Source organism: Eleginops maclovinus, chromosome 19 (genome assembly GCF_036324505.1).
Source record: "Eleginops maclovinus isolate JMC-PN-2008 ecotype Puerto Natales chromosome 19, JC_Emac_rtc_rv5, whole genome shotgun sequence".
In the NCBI taxonomy this organism is placed as follows: domain Eukaryota; kingdom Metazoa; phylum Chordata; class Actinopteri; order Perciformes; family Eleginopidae; genus Eleginops; species Eleginops maclovinus.
The window spans coordinates 23,781,456-23,796,192 of NC_086367.1; the positions used below are offsets into that span (position 1 = coordinate 23,781,456).

Below are 14,737 nucleotides of genomic sequence, written 5' to 3' on the forward strand. Positions count from 1 at the left end.
ATAGAGGAGATGTTAGAAGAGATGTTAGAGGAGATGATAGAGGAGATGTTAGAGGAGATGATAGAGGAGATGATAGAGGAGATGATAGAGGAGATGATAGAGGAGATGTTAGAGGAGATGATAGAGGAGATGTTAGAGGAGATGATAGAGGAGATGATAGAGGAGATGATAGAGGAGATGATAGAGGAGATGATAGAGGAGATGTTAGAGGAGATTATAGAGGAGATGTTAGAGGAGATGATAGAGGAGATGATAGAGGAGATGTTAGACGAGATGATAGAGGAGATGATAGAGGAGATGATAGAGGAGATGATAGAGGAGCTGATAGAGGAGATGATAGAGGAGATGTTAGAGGAGATGATAGAGGAGATGATAGAGGAGATGATAGAGGAGATGTTAGAGGAGATGATAGAGGAGATGATAGAGGAGATGTTAGAGGAGATGATAGAGGAGATGTTAGAGGAGATGTTAGAGGAGATGATAGAGGAGATGTTAGAGGAGATGATAGAGGAGATGTTAGAGGAGATGATAGAGGAGATGTTAGAGGAGATGATAGAGGAGATGTTAGAGGAGATGATAGAGGAGATGTTAGAGGAGATGATAGAGGAGATGTTAGAGGAGATGATAGAGGAGATGATAGAGGAGATGATAGAGGAGATGATAGAGGAGATGTTAGAGGAGATGTTAGAGGAGATGATAGAGGAGATGTTAGAAGAGATGATAGAGGAGATGTTAGAGAGATGATAGAGGAGATGATAGAGGAGATGATAGAGGAGATGTTAGAGGAGATGATAGAGGAGATGTTAGAGGAGATGATAGAGGAGATGTTAGAGGAGATGATAGAGGAGATGTTAGAGGAGATGATAGAGGAGATGTTAGAGGAGATGATGAGGAGATGTTAGAGGAGATGTTAGAGGAGATGATAGAGGAGATGATAGAGGAGATGATAGAGGAGATGATAGAGGAGATGTTAGAGGAGATGTTAGAGGAGATGTTAGAGGAGATGAGGAGATGTTAGAAGAGATGATAGAGGAGATGTTAGAGAGATGATAGAGGAGATGATAGAGAGATGATAGAGGAGATGTTAGAAGAGATGATAGAGGAGATGATAGAGAGATGATAGAGGAGATGATAGAGGAGATGATAGAGGAGATGATAGAGGAGATGATAGAGGAGATGTTAGAGGAGATGATAGAGGAGATGATAGAGGAGATGTTAGAAGAGATGATAGAGGAGATGATAGAAGGAGATGATAGAGGAGATGATAGAGGAGATGATAGAGGAGATGTTAGAGGAGATGATAGAGGAGATGATAGAGGAGATGATAGAGGAGATGATAGAGGAGATGTTAGAGGAGATGATAGAGGAGATGATAGAGGAGATGTTGGAGGAGATGTTTAGGCAGCGCTCAGGCTGTGCCATGCAGGCACCACTTTCTCCGGGTGAGCCATCGTGTCCTTCCACTGCTCCACCGCCTCGGGGACAGGACTGTCAAACCCAACCTGAACCTGCAGGGAACATTAGGAAGGAAATGTTAGTCCTCAGCTTGTTGCATTTCATCTTTTAATCATCATTTTTAAGCGGCAGAAAGTTCCCTCTCTCAGAGGAGTTTCCTCTCACCTGTCCGAGACACTGCTTCCTCCGCACCGAGCTCCGGCTGTACAGTTTGACCGTCAGCGAGCAGGCCTGGTCCAACGCCGCCAACAGGAAGTGAAAGGTCTCCTTCCACTGACACTGCCCCCCCGACGCCTTCAGGACGCGAGTCTTCTTCTTCATCACCACCCGACCCAGCTGGAGCATCTCCACTTTGACGAAGAACACTTCAGACGTAGAACAAACAGTACGGTTACTCACACTGCAGCCAGTCTCTCTTTTCTTGAAGGAGAACATGCGGTACCTTGAGTACCTTGGGTGAGCGGAGAGGAGGATGCTGGGAGATTTTGCGCGGCGAGGACTTGGAGCTGGATGCGTCCGTTGACCGGCTGGAAGCAGGTGGTGAGATGCAGCTCAGAGTGGCACACCTGAAAGAGACATAATGAGTTCAAGCTCAATAATTAGGCATCTAAAAGAGTGTTTTGGACGGTGATTGAAATCAAATCTTTGAATATTTCATCCTTTCTCTCATAATTGATGTAAAAAAAAGCTTTTCCTTTAGGTGTTCTTTGTTGGAAAATAACATTGTATTTCTTCAGGAATAACAAGATGTATAAGTGGAGCCTGAGCACTAAACAAATCGCTTCAGTTTGACCTTTTTATCGCAGATCTCTCGAATAATCAGCCGAAACTGTCAGGACAGCTTTTTGGAGAGTGGCTTTAACACTACAACACATTGACCTTCAATTATGGGCCCAAAAAAGAAGTTATTTAAAAAAGAAAAAGGCCAGACGAATGTACAGAGTGCATGAACCGTTACTGAGGTGTGGACATCCAACCAGCAGTTTGAGGTGCTTAACGTTTAACCTTTTCATTCAGCGCTCTCCCCGGATGTCAGCTTGTATTTCTCAACACCAGAACAGAGAAATGTGCTCCTCCAACTCGCAGTATGGCCTTAGTTTGATATTTATACTTAAGTAAAAGTCAAGGTTGTACCTCCAAATATTATACCTGCTAAACATCAGCTTCTTAGATGGTCATTGTTAGCATGTTAGCACACTAATGCTAGCAGGTGAAGCCTCACGTTGGCTCTAGATTTGTCTTGTTGTCTGATTGATGTTAGATCTGCCAGCTGCTCTGCTTCTGTTCAAAATGCTTTGAGACTTCCAGCTGTCCCCTCGATTAAGAGCCGGTCCTGACGGTAATTTGGAATATTTGTGGCTTTTGTGTCCAGCAGATGGATCAAAATCCCTCACTTAACGTAATGCGGATTCACTGTCTGCTTCACTAGGAGCAGAAATAGTTCATATGTTACTATTCATGGCCAGACATGCATCCAGTTATCAACCAAACAAATCATAGAATTGGTTAGGCCATTTATTCCCTCCCAAATTTCCCCTCGATAATGAATCCCAATCCCATTCTTTTTCCTGCTATTATAAAACAACACAAGGTCTTGCATGTGTGACAATGCATGGGGACAGTTTTATAAGCCACACAAGGTGCCCTGCTCTTATTTACTGTGCACATACAAAGGAGCGATAAAAGACAGCAGCCCACGGAGGAAACGGTGGAGAATTAATAATGAGAGTTCAGGATATTCCCACACTGCAGGGTTTTTCCTGGAGCACACAACACCTGGACAGCAGCTTGGATTACAGTCAGCTGACTCTTCTAGCTGACTCAAGTTAGTCAATATTTTTGGTTAATATCTCAACAACTATTGTACACATTGTTATGAAGTTGAATCACATTGCTAAACCTTTTTACCTAGCTTCCTCAAGAGGTCAAAATAGCTGTTTTCCAATACTTGGTTGTTGTTGTTAACATGGCAGATGTTAGCATCCTGCCATCCTGAAATACATGGAACAGTTGAATTTTGCTCAAATATCACTGATATATTAAAAAAACAGAAACACCATACTTTGTTCTAAATGTAAAAATCACAAGTGAAGTGTTTCTCAATTTGTCCCATTTTATGAAGAGAGTTTTCTGTGTGATTTAATCTGTCGTTTGAAAAATGATTGCGCAACCTGCATTAAGACACTACAGGTGAATAGGGTGAGAAATTTAACTAACAGATATCACCATGAAACTCCCCCGCTTCATTACTGACATTAACACAATTATGTTTTGTATTGCAAGTATTTTTAAATTATATATTAAAATATGCAAATGAGGCGTCATGTCAGGTGAATTTTGGATAAACGACATAAACGAACAAATTTAGTCAAATAAACTCCTAGATGTGTTTCTCAATTTGTCTCATTTTGCATGTGATTTGCTCTTCATTTTAAAGCTCCTGGTTCTATATAACCAATGCATCAAAATGCTGGAAAGCTAAGGTGGAATTCAGACACACATGAGAAGCGCTGTCTGAGCTCAATAGGATACATTAGAAACCATAACACACAAGTGTGAAACCGGAGAAATTAGCATAATGTCTCACCTGGAGGTCAACAGGTTACTATAACAATAGTAAAACCTTACCAATGATTGTGGTGCTTCTGTTTGGAAATAATAACCAAATACTTCCTGGTAAATCTATTTGAAAACCAGTGACAAACAGAGTGATAGAGCTACAGTGTATGTCAATAACACACTCGACTCACAGGGGATTTGGACTTGAGGTTGAGCTCCAGCCAGTGCTCTGCCTCCTGCGAGTCGAGCTGCCTCAGGGAGAGGACGCACTCAGCCACTGTACGCTTCTTGGGGTTGTGTGTCTGCAGCCGAAGCACTAAAGCACTGCAGCGCAACTGCTGGAGACGCAGCGCAAACACAAAGGTCTCCATGAAGCACACATCCTGCAGAGCGGAGGAAGAATAAAGGAAGAACTCTAAATGAAACAGGAACAGTCTGCAGAAATCCGCCTAAAATAACATCGATGCACGGAAAGAAATCTCCTTTAAAGCCGGTTAAAAGCTGCGCTGCCAATCAGTTAATCTCACCTTTAAGATAGTGTAAGTTTTAGACGGTGGTCTGCAGCGTTACCTGTTGATACTCCTTGATGGAGCTCTTGAACTGTATGGGTTTGGGGATGGTGATGATGCCTTTAAATCCAATCTTTGGTTGGTCAACTCCATCTGGAAAAGTGCCGAGGTCTGAACACTGATAAGGAAAAGAGAGGAAAAGACATTTAGGTCGAGGCAGGTCAGGAATATTTATCGTTTACACTGCTCTGAAGCAAACAGGCTGCTCTACTTCGCAGAAAATCCATAAATATAATCAATGTTACACTTCAGTAATTCAACAGGAACTTCATTTTTAACATAATGTCACAAAAAGGAGAATTTGTGCAAGCCCAGTGGCTGAATCTTTTTAAATAAAATGTCCTCATGGATAGTTCAAGTACTGGTCTGACCTAGAGAATCAAAATGAACCACAACCAAAACCCAGATCTTGGTGGGAAAGAGGTGCCACTATTTTATTTTTGCCCCTGTCCATTGAAAAATGATTGCGCAATCTGCATTAAGACACCAAATGTGAATAAGGTGAGAAATTAAACTAATAGATTTCACCATGAAACTTCCCCCCTTCATTACTGACATTAACACAATTACGTTTGTATTGCAAGTTGTTTTAAAGGTTTTGTTTGAATAGGCAAATGAGGCGTCATGTAGTGCTTACTGTAGGTGAATTTAGGAGGAATCTACAAACATAAACAAAGTTAGAAAAATAAACCTAAACGTGTATTTTGGATGTTTTCTTTACACTAGTCTAGAAGAAGATGTTATGGAAGCACAATAGCCGAGAAAATTGACCAATTTTGTGTCATCTTTTGCGTGCATGCACAGACACACCGATCTGTGTGCTGCAGCATCACTGAGGACACTTCTGCATCTCAAATCAAATCCACTTTCAGAGAGTCCGAGCCGAAGTTATTAGAGCACTAAGAGGATGTAACAGAGCCCTGTGTTCTGGACATACAGAGGGTCCATTGAGGAAAAGCTGCGGAGGAGCACAAAGGAGCTTTTTGTTGCCTCCCTCTCCTCCCTGCAGGTAACCTTACCTGAACCAGAGTGATCCACACCTGCTCCAGAGCCTCCTGGTAGCTCAGCCGGACGCACACCTTCCCCAGCTCACGCTCATCTCCGGACAGCGTGATGGAGTCTGGAACAACAGCAGCACGTTAGACATGGAAAAGATTCCTCTCATTGAAACAAAGCTGCTTATAGCTGGAATAACTCAATCTATATAAGGCTTATCTCTCAGGCTCAGAGCTGCACCTGAGTGAGACGTTTGAAGGTGATTACAGTGTCGGTCTTTTGATGCCTGCACAATGCACAGCGATTATAATCAGACTTAATAGAGAGTTTGAAAGGTGAAGTTTTTGTAGACGAGAGAAACATCTGTATTTAAGTTACCCAGGCTGCTTTCAATGGAGCCAATCGTGGAGGTGGTGCTGCTGAGGACGCTGGAGACCGAGTCGAAGCGCTGAGGGTGAAGAAACGGGAGATAGTCAGGACAACATAACAGATTCACTTAGCACTTAAACCCAAAAAAGTACCATAAGCCAAGATTCTACAGCTTTGTGAGGCTCTACAGAACATAGAGCTACGTGCTAATGAGGTTTAGCATCTTAGTTTAGCATGCTTTTTGCATAAAACATGAATGGTAAAAGCATGTCCTCTATGTTTCAGGTATCTAGTCTTCAGCCTAAGTTATTGGAGCTGGATAAAATGGCACATGATCAAATGTTTGTTTTTCTTCAGGTTTTCTATTAGCAAACGTTGTGGACAGTACTTGGTACTTTTTAGTTACAATCTCAGTCCAGGTTTCAAACAAGTTAAAACTGTGCAGCTCAACTTAAAAGTCTGAAGGTGACCAAAGTCAACGGCATTTATCCTCTGGGGAGAATGAATGCCGGTACTTCATTTAATGGCAAACCAACCAACAGATGTCCATACATTTCACTCAAATGTCAACCTCCTTGTGGCGGTAGAGGAAAAAGCCAGGCTGTTAACATCTTCAGGACTTATTCCTCTTGGGAACACGGAATAGAATGTCTGTACCAAATATCATGCCAATCCAACCAAGATTACTCAAGACATTTTACTGATAAACGGAAATGTCAACCTTCTTGTTGTGCTAGAGGAAAAACATCCCAATGTCTTTATGATTTATCCTCTTGGGACTGAAAATACTTGTGAAAAAGTACATGCTAATCCAACCAATAGTGGGTATAGACTGATACAAAATCATTTAAAATCCCTCGTTAAATCTCTAAAATAAATCCTCAATTCAGTTATCTTTTCTCTACCTGCACTGTTTATTCCAAACGTACCTTCTGCAACACCGGCTTTATTTGTTTACTGTTGGGTCTATTACCAAGGTGATGTGATCATAACGTACTACTGTTTGCTCATAACGCTGCCAAACTAAACAGTCAGTGTAGCTGAACAACTCCTGCATGTTGCTCTGAGTAATAGGAGAGTGAAAGGTGTCCGTGGTGTGTTAAAGCAAGGCGTGAAATTGATTGTACGGTCTTTGCTTTTAATTTGAAACTGTTGACAGGCGTACAACACCAATAAAGAAACACGCCCAGGAATACTTATTGTTTTCTGACTGTATTACTGATTAAACTCCACTTTGACCAAGACACTGAATCATAGCAAACAGAGATGCATTCAGGGACAGCCGCCAAACGGGATGAATAACTGCAGAAGCTGTTACTAATCACCACTGTCCTTATCACCTATTCCACATCGCCGTTAGATCAGTTTCAGAATGAGTCATAAGCTTAACTCTGTGATTCATAACTGTAGTTAAAAAAGTTACAAGTAAAACTAATGTATTGTCTTTATTCCGAAAAATGTACCTACATTCATAAATGTAAAATAATCCAAAGTACTAAATAATATAATGTTAAAAATCACATAAATTAAACAAAAATGACATATATTTCCATTTGAATCGTAGTGGAAAATAGAAAATATTCAAGTGAAAATAAAAATAATTATCTCAAATCATAAATCATTAAGTTAAGATTCTTTGCTGGAATTTTACCAGTGCAAATGGGATATAATTGATTAATTAAATACAGAGTTTAATTGAACATTGTAATCTCAGTGAGGCACCTCTCCTGGTTAGAAGTGCAGAGCAGTTATCACAAATCTAAATGTGTATTTATGTTGCATGTCTAGTTATATTCAAAGCAAGTGTTTTGGGAAATATGCTCACTTCTTGCCAAGAGGATGAGATCAATACCACTCTCATTTCAGACAAGTCAATTTGGGCTACAGACAATAGCATGTTAGCTTAGCTTAGCATGAAGACTGGAAAAAGGTGGAAACAGATAGCCTGCATTTAAAGCTAACAAGTTCCTCCTACTATCACCTTTAAAAAAAACCAATAACTAACTGGTTAAACCCTTGTTTGTTTTATCCATGCAAACAAATAAAATCGATTTCCACTTTCATATCAGTCAGGTCATCATTGGGCTAACACTGATAGCATGTTAGCTTAGATTAGCATACGACTGGAAACAGATAGCGTGGCTACATCTTAAGCTAAGAAGTTCCTCCTACTTTCACTTTTAAAACTCAGTCATTAACAGGTTATATCCTCGTTTGTTTAAATCGTACAAAAAAATAATTGGTACCACTCTTACATCAGCCAGCTCATCATTGGGCTAAAGCCAATAGCATGTTAGCTTAGCTTAGCATAAAGACTGGAAACAGCTAGCCTAGCTACATCCAAAAAAGGACCTACCAGCAACTCATGAACAACAGGTTGTACCCGTTTTGTTTAATCCATACCTAAATAACTAGGTGTGAGCATATCTGTCCTATTTTTACTCTATGTTATGTGAAAGCACATACTTTAACAACCCGATAATTGTCTAAAGTGTGTTGACATGATGAAAGTGAAAGGAGTATTTAGAGAATATGGCAATTAAATGCATTTTATTATTTGAACGAAAATAATTGTACATTTAAAAAAGTAAACCAACTCGTTATTCAGTTGTATTTCCTCTAGCTAAGGAAGTATTTTTTTAATCCATTTTCAGCAAAAATCAGCTTATTTTTCAACCCCTCCGGATAAAATGACCCCCTTAACTTTGCCCCTTAAATCAAAATAGCAGCTTTGTCAGGCGTGTTTGCACTGTTCCACTTTTCTGCAGAGTGCAGTGGAAAGTATTTCACTATTTTGACTGTTGGTTGACAGAGGGTGAGAAACTGTGTGAGTGCAGATTAGATAAAGTCTCACCTGCATGTGGGGGCTGGACAGGTCGAACATGGAGCTGCTGAGTCGCTGCTCAGTGGCCGGCTTCAGAGGCCAGCCTGGGGGGTCAAAATATCATAAAACATGAACTCGGTTTCATTCCATTTCCCTGTGTTTTATTCAGGGCAATTAATTATCACCATTCTTTCTTAAAACTGCAAACAAACTGTACTGTCTTATTGGCATATGTTCTAAATCTGTGGGGATATAAGGATGAACGTGCACGTGGATATCCAGACATCTTGAATTGGTTGTCATTGTAAACTCATTAAAGCATGAAAATAAATTAGGAAAATGTTTAGATTTTATTTATTATACTGCTTTATTTTATTCAGTTTTCTGCCAATTCTCTTGGCTTTTACATTTTAAAATACACACTTGACATTGTACACTATGTAGATTGCATATTCTTTTATATTTATATATATATATATAGTACTTGTACACATAGTACATTTCTTTTAAATGTCGTTGTACCAGTATTATACTTTTGAATGCGTTTAATTCAACATATACAATGTTTTGATTGGTCTTGTGATTTGCTTTTATCCTACTTTATGTTTCATGTGTATTTTTTTATAGAGTTCATTTCCATAATTTATTGTATTTCTCTTCTTATCAAGATTTATGATTTTTTCCAATACTTGCTTTTATGTTTTCTTTCCAGATTTTAAAATAGGTAACACTGAAGCATTTAGATTTATTTTCATATTTCTACGTAATCTTTTTTCACTTCCTTTGTTTTTTTTGTTTTCTATGTTTTTGTTTTGCGTTATATTCATGACATAAAAGCAGCATGCACAACGTTTTGGATGTACTGTTACCTGGACTCTGGGGGCCGGGCTCTCTGTCCTTCACGGTGTCTCGGCGGGTCGACCCGGGGGTGAAGTACCCCTGGTGGAAGCTGGCCTCTGGGCTGTAGGTGAACTGAGAGGTGCCCAGCAGCTCGGCCTTCCTCTCTGCGTACGTACACCGAGCCGAACCTGCAGACCCACGGCAGCCGGGGGTCAACACACACCTCCATTTGATAAACGATTGTCTTAAATACAATACTGAAGCTTTTCCTTTAGAAGCAGGACATCCTGGTGCTTGAGTGAGCAAACATCAGGTCGTCCCTCAGTGAGCTCTGAGCTGATTTTAATGAAAGTGAAACTTCAATTCAACCCGGCATGTGGCATGTGTGAGAATGGCCCTTCATACTATCCATTTGAATATGAAGTGCCATTCTCACTCATGCCACACACAGAGCAACAAGGTTTTCTCCCATAATCAGGACATTGTTATTATTTATGAGAGCACTCAACTAGAAGGCTGCCATTCCTAATTAAACATCTGACCCTATAACCGTCCATTCTGTTCAAACTTTAACAGCTTCTGTCTGCCATGACTGATCGGTCCAATTAAAGATTTAAAGAGAGGCACTTCTCCAAAAAACTCTTGCTGCTGGTTTTGCCGTGAGGTAATTACAAAAATAATAAAAAATACATATTTAAAATAGTAACATAAATAATAATAATAATAATAATAATAATCATAATGATGATAATAATAATAATAATCATCATAATAATAATAATGATAATAATGATGATAATAATAATAATAATCATAATAATAATAATCATCATCATAATAATAATAATAATAATAATAATAATAATAATAATAATAATAATAATAATAATCATCATCATAATAATAATAATAATAATAATAATAATAATAATAATAATAATAATAATCATAATAATAATCATAATAATAATAATAATAATAATAATCATAATAATAATAATAATAATAATAATAATAATAATCATCATCATCATCATCATAATAATAATAATAATAATAATAATAATAATAATAATAATAATCATAATAATAATCATAATAATAATAATAATAATAATAATAATAATCATCATCATCATAATAATAATAATAATAATAATAATAATAATGATAATGATAATAATAATAATAATAATAATAATAATAATAATAATAATAATAATAATAATAATAATAATAATAATAATGATCATAATAATAATCGTAATGATGCCTTTTAAATATACAAAGTGCTTTTTATGGTAATTAAAGTCACTTGAGGTATGCAGGAAAACCTACTTGAACCTGACCCTATGTTTAGGAAGGACTACATGTGTTATAGCAGGAAATAAACTCTTGGGTTACCTGGGTTTTGTTTAATCTGGTTACTGACTCCATTCTTTACCTACCCAACCTTTAGACAACAAAAACATCTGAGACAGGTTTCTGTGGTGTTTCCCATCACAGCTCAAACTGATGATGAGATTATTAATCCCTAAAACACACAATAGTGTTCTGGCTCTCTCTCAAATGAAATAAAACAAAAGATTTTTAGCTGCGTTGTGAAGAAGCAAGGGATCATGGGAGTTGTAGTCTTCAGCTTCTCTTGGTATAGCACTTTTAAGTAAAAGTCAAAGACGTATTATAACCAAATGTTCTTAACGAATCCAAAGTAAAAGACTGATTGAATTCTATACATGACTTTATTTGATTGTTAATAATGATGTAGAAATGTGTAATCAGTACTTTTATACTTTATAAAGTAAAGGTTGATTCAAATTACACATTTCTCTTGGAAACATTGGGGATATTTCTCAACAATATATTCATTTTCAGGCTTTTTAAAGTGGAAAACTTACATAAAATACCTTTAAGATGAACATATCAATGAGCCCAATCAAAGCTTTTCTCAGTAGGTACGTACTCTGGGGTCCGGACTGTAGGTTGGGGTATCGGGAGCCTCGGGGTTGGATGTAGGAGGCCTTGAAGGTGGGGAGGACAAACGGCACCTCTCTGCCGTTGGGGGGCAGTTTGGACAGGAGGTAATCCTCTGTGATGTCTCTTTTCCCCTCTTCCAGATCCAATCCTGAAGCCTTGGGAGGCATCTTCAGAGCGGTCACTTGAAAGCAGAGGAAATAATTTAATTAGAAATCAAATGTGTGCAGGTTAAACGTTTTTGGGTTTTTTTTTTGGCAACCAGTGCCTTTAATACAGTGCAGTTCAGAAACGGGGAGACGCACGGCAAAGGGACTCAGGCCGGATTCGAACCTGGGTCCACCGCATGGTTATTATAAACAATAGACCCCTTCTATTAGTCTTTACTTTAATCGTGTTGTTCTTGCTTTTTGTTGTACTCTACTGTTGTTAGCCTATCTTTAGACCATTTTATTTTCACCTTCTTTAAATTGTAGGTTTGCCGCAAGGGCCCCTCAATATAGTATTAAAAAAAAGCGAGTTATAATCCCCAAAATATTTTGTTGTATGACCAAATGCTCTAAATAAAGATTGTTTTGGCCAAATATCAAAAATAAATCAATAATAAATCCCCAAATGTTGCTTTGTGCTCTAACGTTGTTTTCTAACAACAGAAGGTTTATTGTTTCATTATTCTATTTTATTCTTCATTTTCTGAGTGGCTGAGATCATTTTATTGTATGTACTCTCCTTCAGTTTGTACCTTCTTTAAAGTCCTGTACACCTGCTGCACACCTGCTGCACACCTGCTGCACATATGCTGCACACCTGCTGCACACATGCCTTAAATAAAATCTCTTATTTTCTGTTTGTCTTTGAGCTGCATCCTTTCCATCAAAACTTCTGTACAAACTCAGCTTTATATTATGATATTATTGTTACCTTGGGTCTCCTGCTCCTTCCCCTTCTTCTTCAGGAAGGTCTTGCAGCAGTCTTTGAGGCACTCCATGGCTGCGACTGGAAACCAGTGAACGATGAAAGAGCTGCTGCAGGTTACACACTGAACAGAGAGACCAGAAGGCATGGAAAAACTATTCTGGGGATCTAATCAGGAGCTGATAACGCTCCACATTTGGCATTAATCCATACATTTAACAGCAAATGTGATCTCAAAGCTTGTTATAGTAAGCTTACAATGTCTAAAATAGTGTCATTGGATGTCCAAATAACCAAAATACGACAGGCACATTTTTGCTGTAGTGCAAAACCATCGTACAATTTGGCGCAGTCCTTAAAACGTGATTCCAAAATGTAATCTAATTCAAATAAAAGCATTTGTGTTGAACCTCAAAGATCTGTCATTTGAGAAAGTAACATTAGAGTAATTTGAGTCACCATCAAAGGTTGCCCAAATGTGGTTTCCCCCACCATATTTGCATGTTGGTATAATCCAAAGGCTTCCAAAGAACATGAACTAAATGTATGTTAGTTATTATGAACAAAACCCCCCCAAAGTTGGAACATTGTCCCCAAAGTTTAGTTATTTGTAATAATCCCAAAAAAAGACAATTGCAAAAATCTCCTAAATTTAGTACAAACCCCCGTTGTATTGGTATGATCCAAAAATCAACACAATTTTGTAAAGTGCCCGACAAATTGGGTATTATCCTAAATTGTTCTGTATTGCCCAACTCTGGTATGGTGGTCTACATGTGTTTTACTATCTAAAATTAGGGAAAGCACCTTCAAAAAAAAAGCAAGAGATACTTAAAATGGATTAGTTACTCACAAATCCTCCAAATGTTCATTGAGCCACAAAATCATACATTGTTATCCATTACTTGTGGTAGGACTACGATACCGGCAAACCTGGTTTTGTTCCCAAAGAATATATTGTTGTAAAATGTAAAATATGTTATAATTTGGTGCAATGACCAAAACAGTGGTTAATGTTACTGTTATAGTCCCTTACAATTACAGAAGGATTGCTACAGCTCCCGCATTTTTCAAAAGTCAATCAAATCCCTAATCTGTAAGATATTTCAAGGTTCAAACAGCAGTTTTAGTCATTAGAGCAGTAACATTCTCTCAGGAGAGTTTTACATTTCCTTCTCTTCTAGGACAACATTTACCAATCCCTCGGCTGCAAACAACAAGTGAAGAGAGTTAAACATTACATTTCCCCAAATCACCGGTCAGCAAACACTGCTTGGTGCTGCGAGCCTCTGAAGGAATGTGGCTTTTCGAAATGCATGAAACAGCAATGAGTCAGCTCTGACTTTGAAGAACTACAGGAGTTAAAAAGTAAACTTACCCAAGCAATGCTTTCCCTGAGGGAGGGGAAAGTGTGTACATCCAGTGGAGCAGCGACTGGAGAGGAACGCTGGTGTTCTCAGGGTTATGTTCTTCAGTTACAGGTCCTTTTCTCCCTCCCTCCCTCCCTCCTACTCCTCCCTTTCTCCCTGCCTCTCTCTTCCCGGACTGCGTCTCTGTTTGCACTTCCTTCCCCGAACTGCCATGAGAGCAGCGCTTTTTGTTTGGATTTTCTCTTTGTTTACCACAGTTGAGCTCTCTATCATTTCATTTCCCCCCGATCGATATCCCAACACCGACTACATCATCATTATTTATTTATTTAGTAAGCTCAGGTACAGTTATTGCTTTCTCTTCTTAGCATACTGTATTGGCTCTAAAATACATCTTTTGAGTGGACCAACATTTAAACCAACCAAAAGTAAAAGGGATATAATCAAATTGTTCCTGTTTGATTAAAACCCCCTTCATTTAGTGTTCAGGAATGTTGTTTAAACAGCACGATCCCCCCAAATTTGATAACATTCCCATAAAGATTGTTCCAAATTTGGCTATAGCACCACAAATCGTGCTACTGCAACCCCAGCATTGGTTACAGAGCTCACACATACTCCAAATATGGTATCACCCCCCTAAAAAGTAGTCAGAAACCCCCCAAATTTGGTAGAACCAAGCCCACCCCCCACATTGTTGTAGAAATTGCAAATTTGTTTCAAACACAAGGGTTATATTTCTTTTTTCCTCCACTGAAAGAAGTTACCGTTGATGTGATTTTGACCCATCCTCTGTTATAATCCCTCCGAATTGAATGCCATGATCCAACTTTTTCCCCAGTTTCTAAATGTTTGCCAGCGAGAGG

At 38.6% G+C, this 14,737-nt stretch overlaps 1 protein-coding gene across 2 annotated transcripts; it reads right to left on the bottom strand.

Annotated features, from left to right (window-relative positions):
- Nucleotides 1-1,301: 1,301 nt before the first annotated feature.
- On the bottom strand, nt 1,302-13,962 carry LOC134881836 (tandem C2 domains nuclear protein). Of its 2 annotated transcripts, none has more exons than XM_063909408.1 (12): nt 13,880-13,962; nt 12,508-12,582; nt 11,576-11,770; nt 9,642-9,800; nt 8,803-8,876; nt 5,958-6,027; nt 5,603-5,703; nt 4,585-4,701; nt 4,206-4,397; nt 1,907-2,021; nt 1,621-1,820; nt 1,302-1,508 (listed from the first exon to the last, which is right to left on the bottom strand). In XM_063909408.1, the coding sequence occupies exons 2-12, from the start codon at nt 12,572-12,574 to the stop codon at nt 1,398-1,400; spliced, it is 1,401 nt and encodes a 466-aa protein (XP_063765478.1). In that variant the 5' UTR covers nt 12,575-12,582; nt 13,880-13,962; the 3' UTR covers nt 1,302-1,397. The 2 variants fall into 2 exon arrangements, with proteins under 2 accessions (XP_063765478.1, XP_063765477.1); XM_063909407.1 differs by having other exon boundaries at nt 12,508-12,625; nt 13,880-13,937.
- Between the last annotated feature and the right edge of the window lie 775 nt (nt 13,963-14,737).

What these genes read in the sequence shown, in the direction of transcription:
- LOC134881836 (XM_063909408.1), bottom strand. Translation starts at nt 12,574, where the DNA reads ATGGAGTGCCTCAAAGACTGCTGCAAGACCTTCCTGAAGAAGAAGGGG. An exon ending in CCATCAAGGAGTATCAACAG is followed by an intron (nt 4,398 to 4,584) that starts GTAACGCTGCAG and finishes TCCGCTCTGCAG; the next exon opens with GATGTGTGCTTCATGGAGAC. An exon ending in CTCCTCTCCGCTCACCCAAG is followed by an intron (nt 1,821 to 1,906) that starts GTACTCAAGGTA and finishes CTACGTCTGAAG; the next exon opens with TGTTCTTCGTCAAAGTGGAG.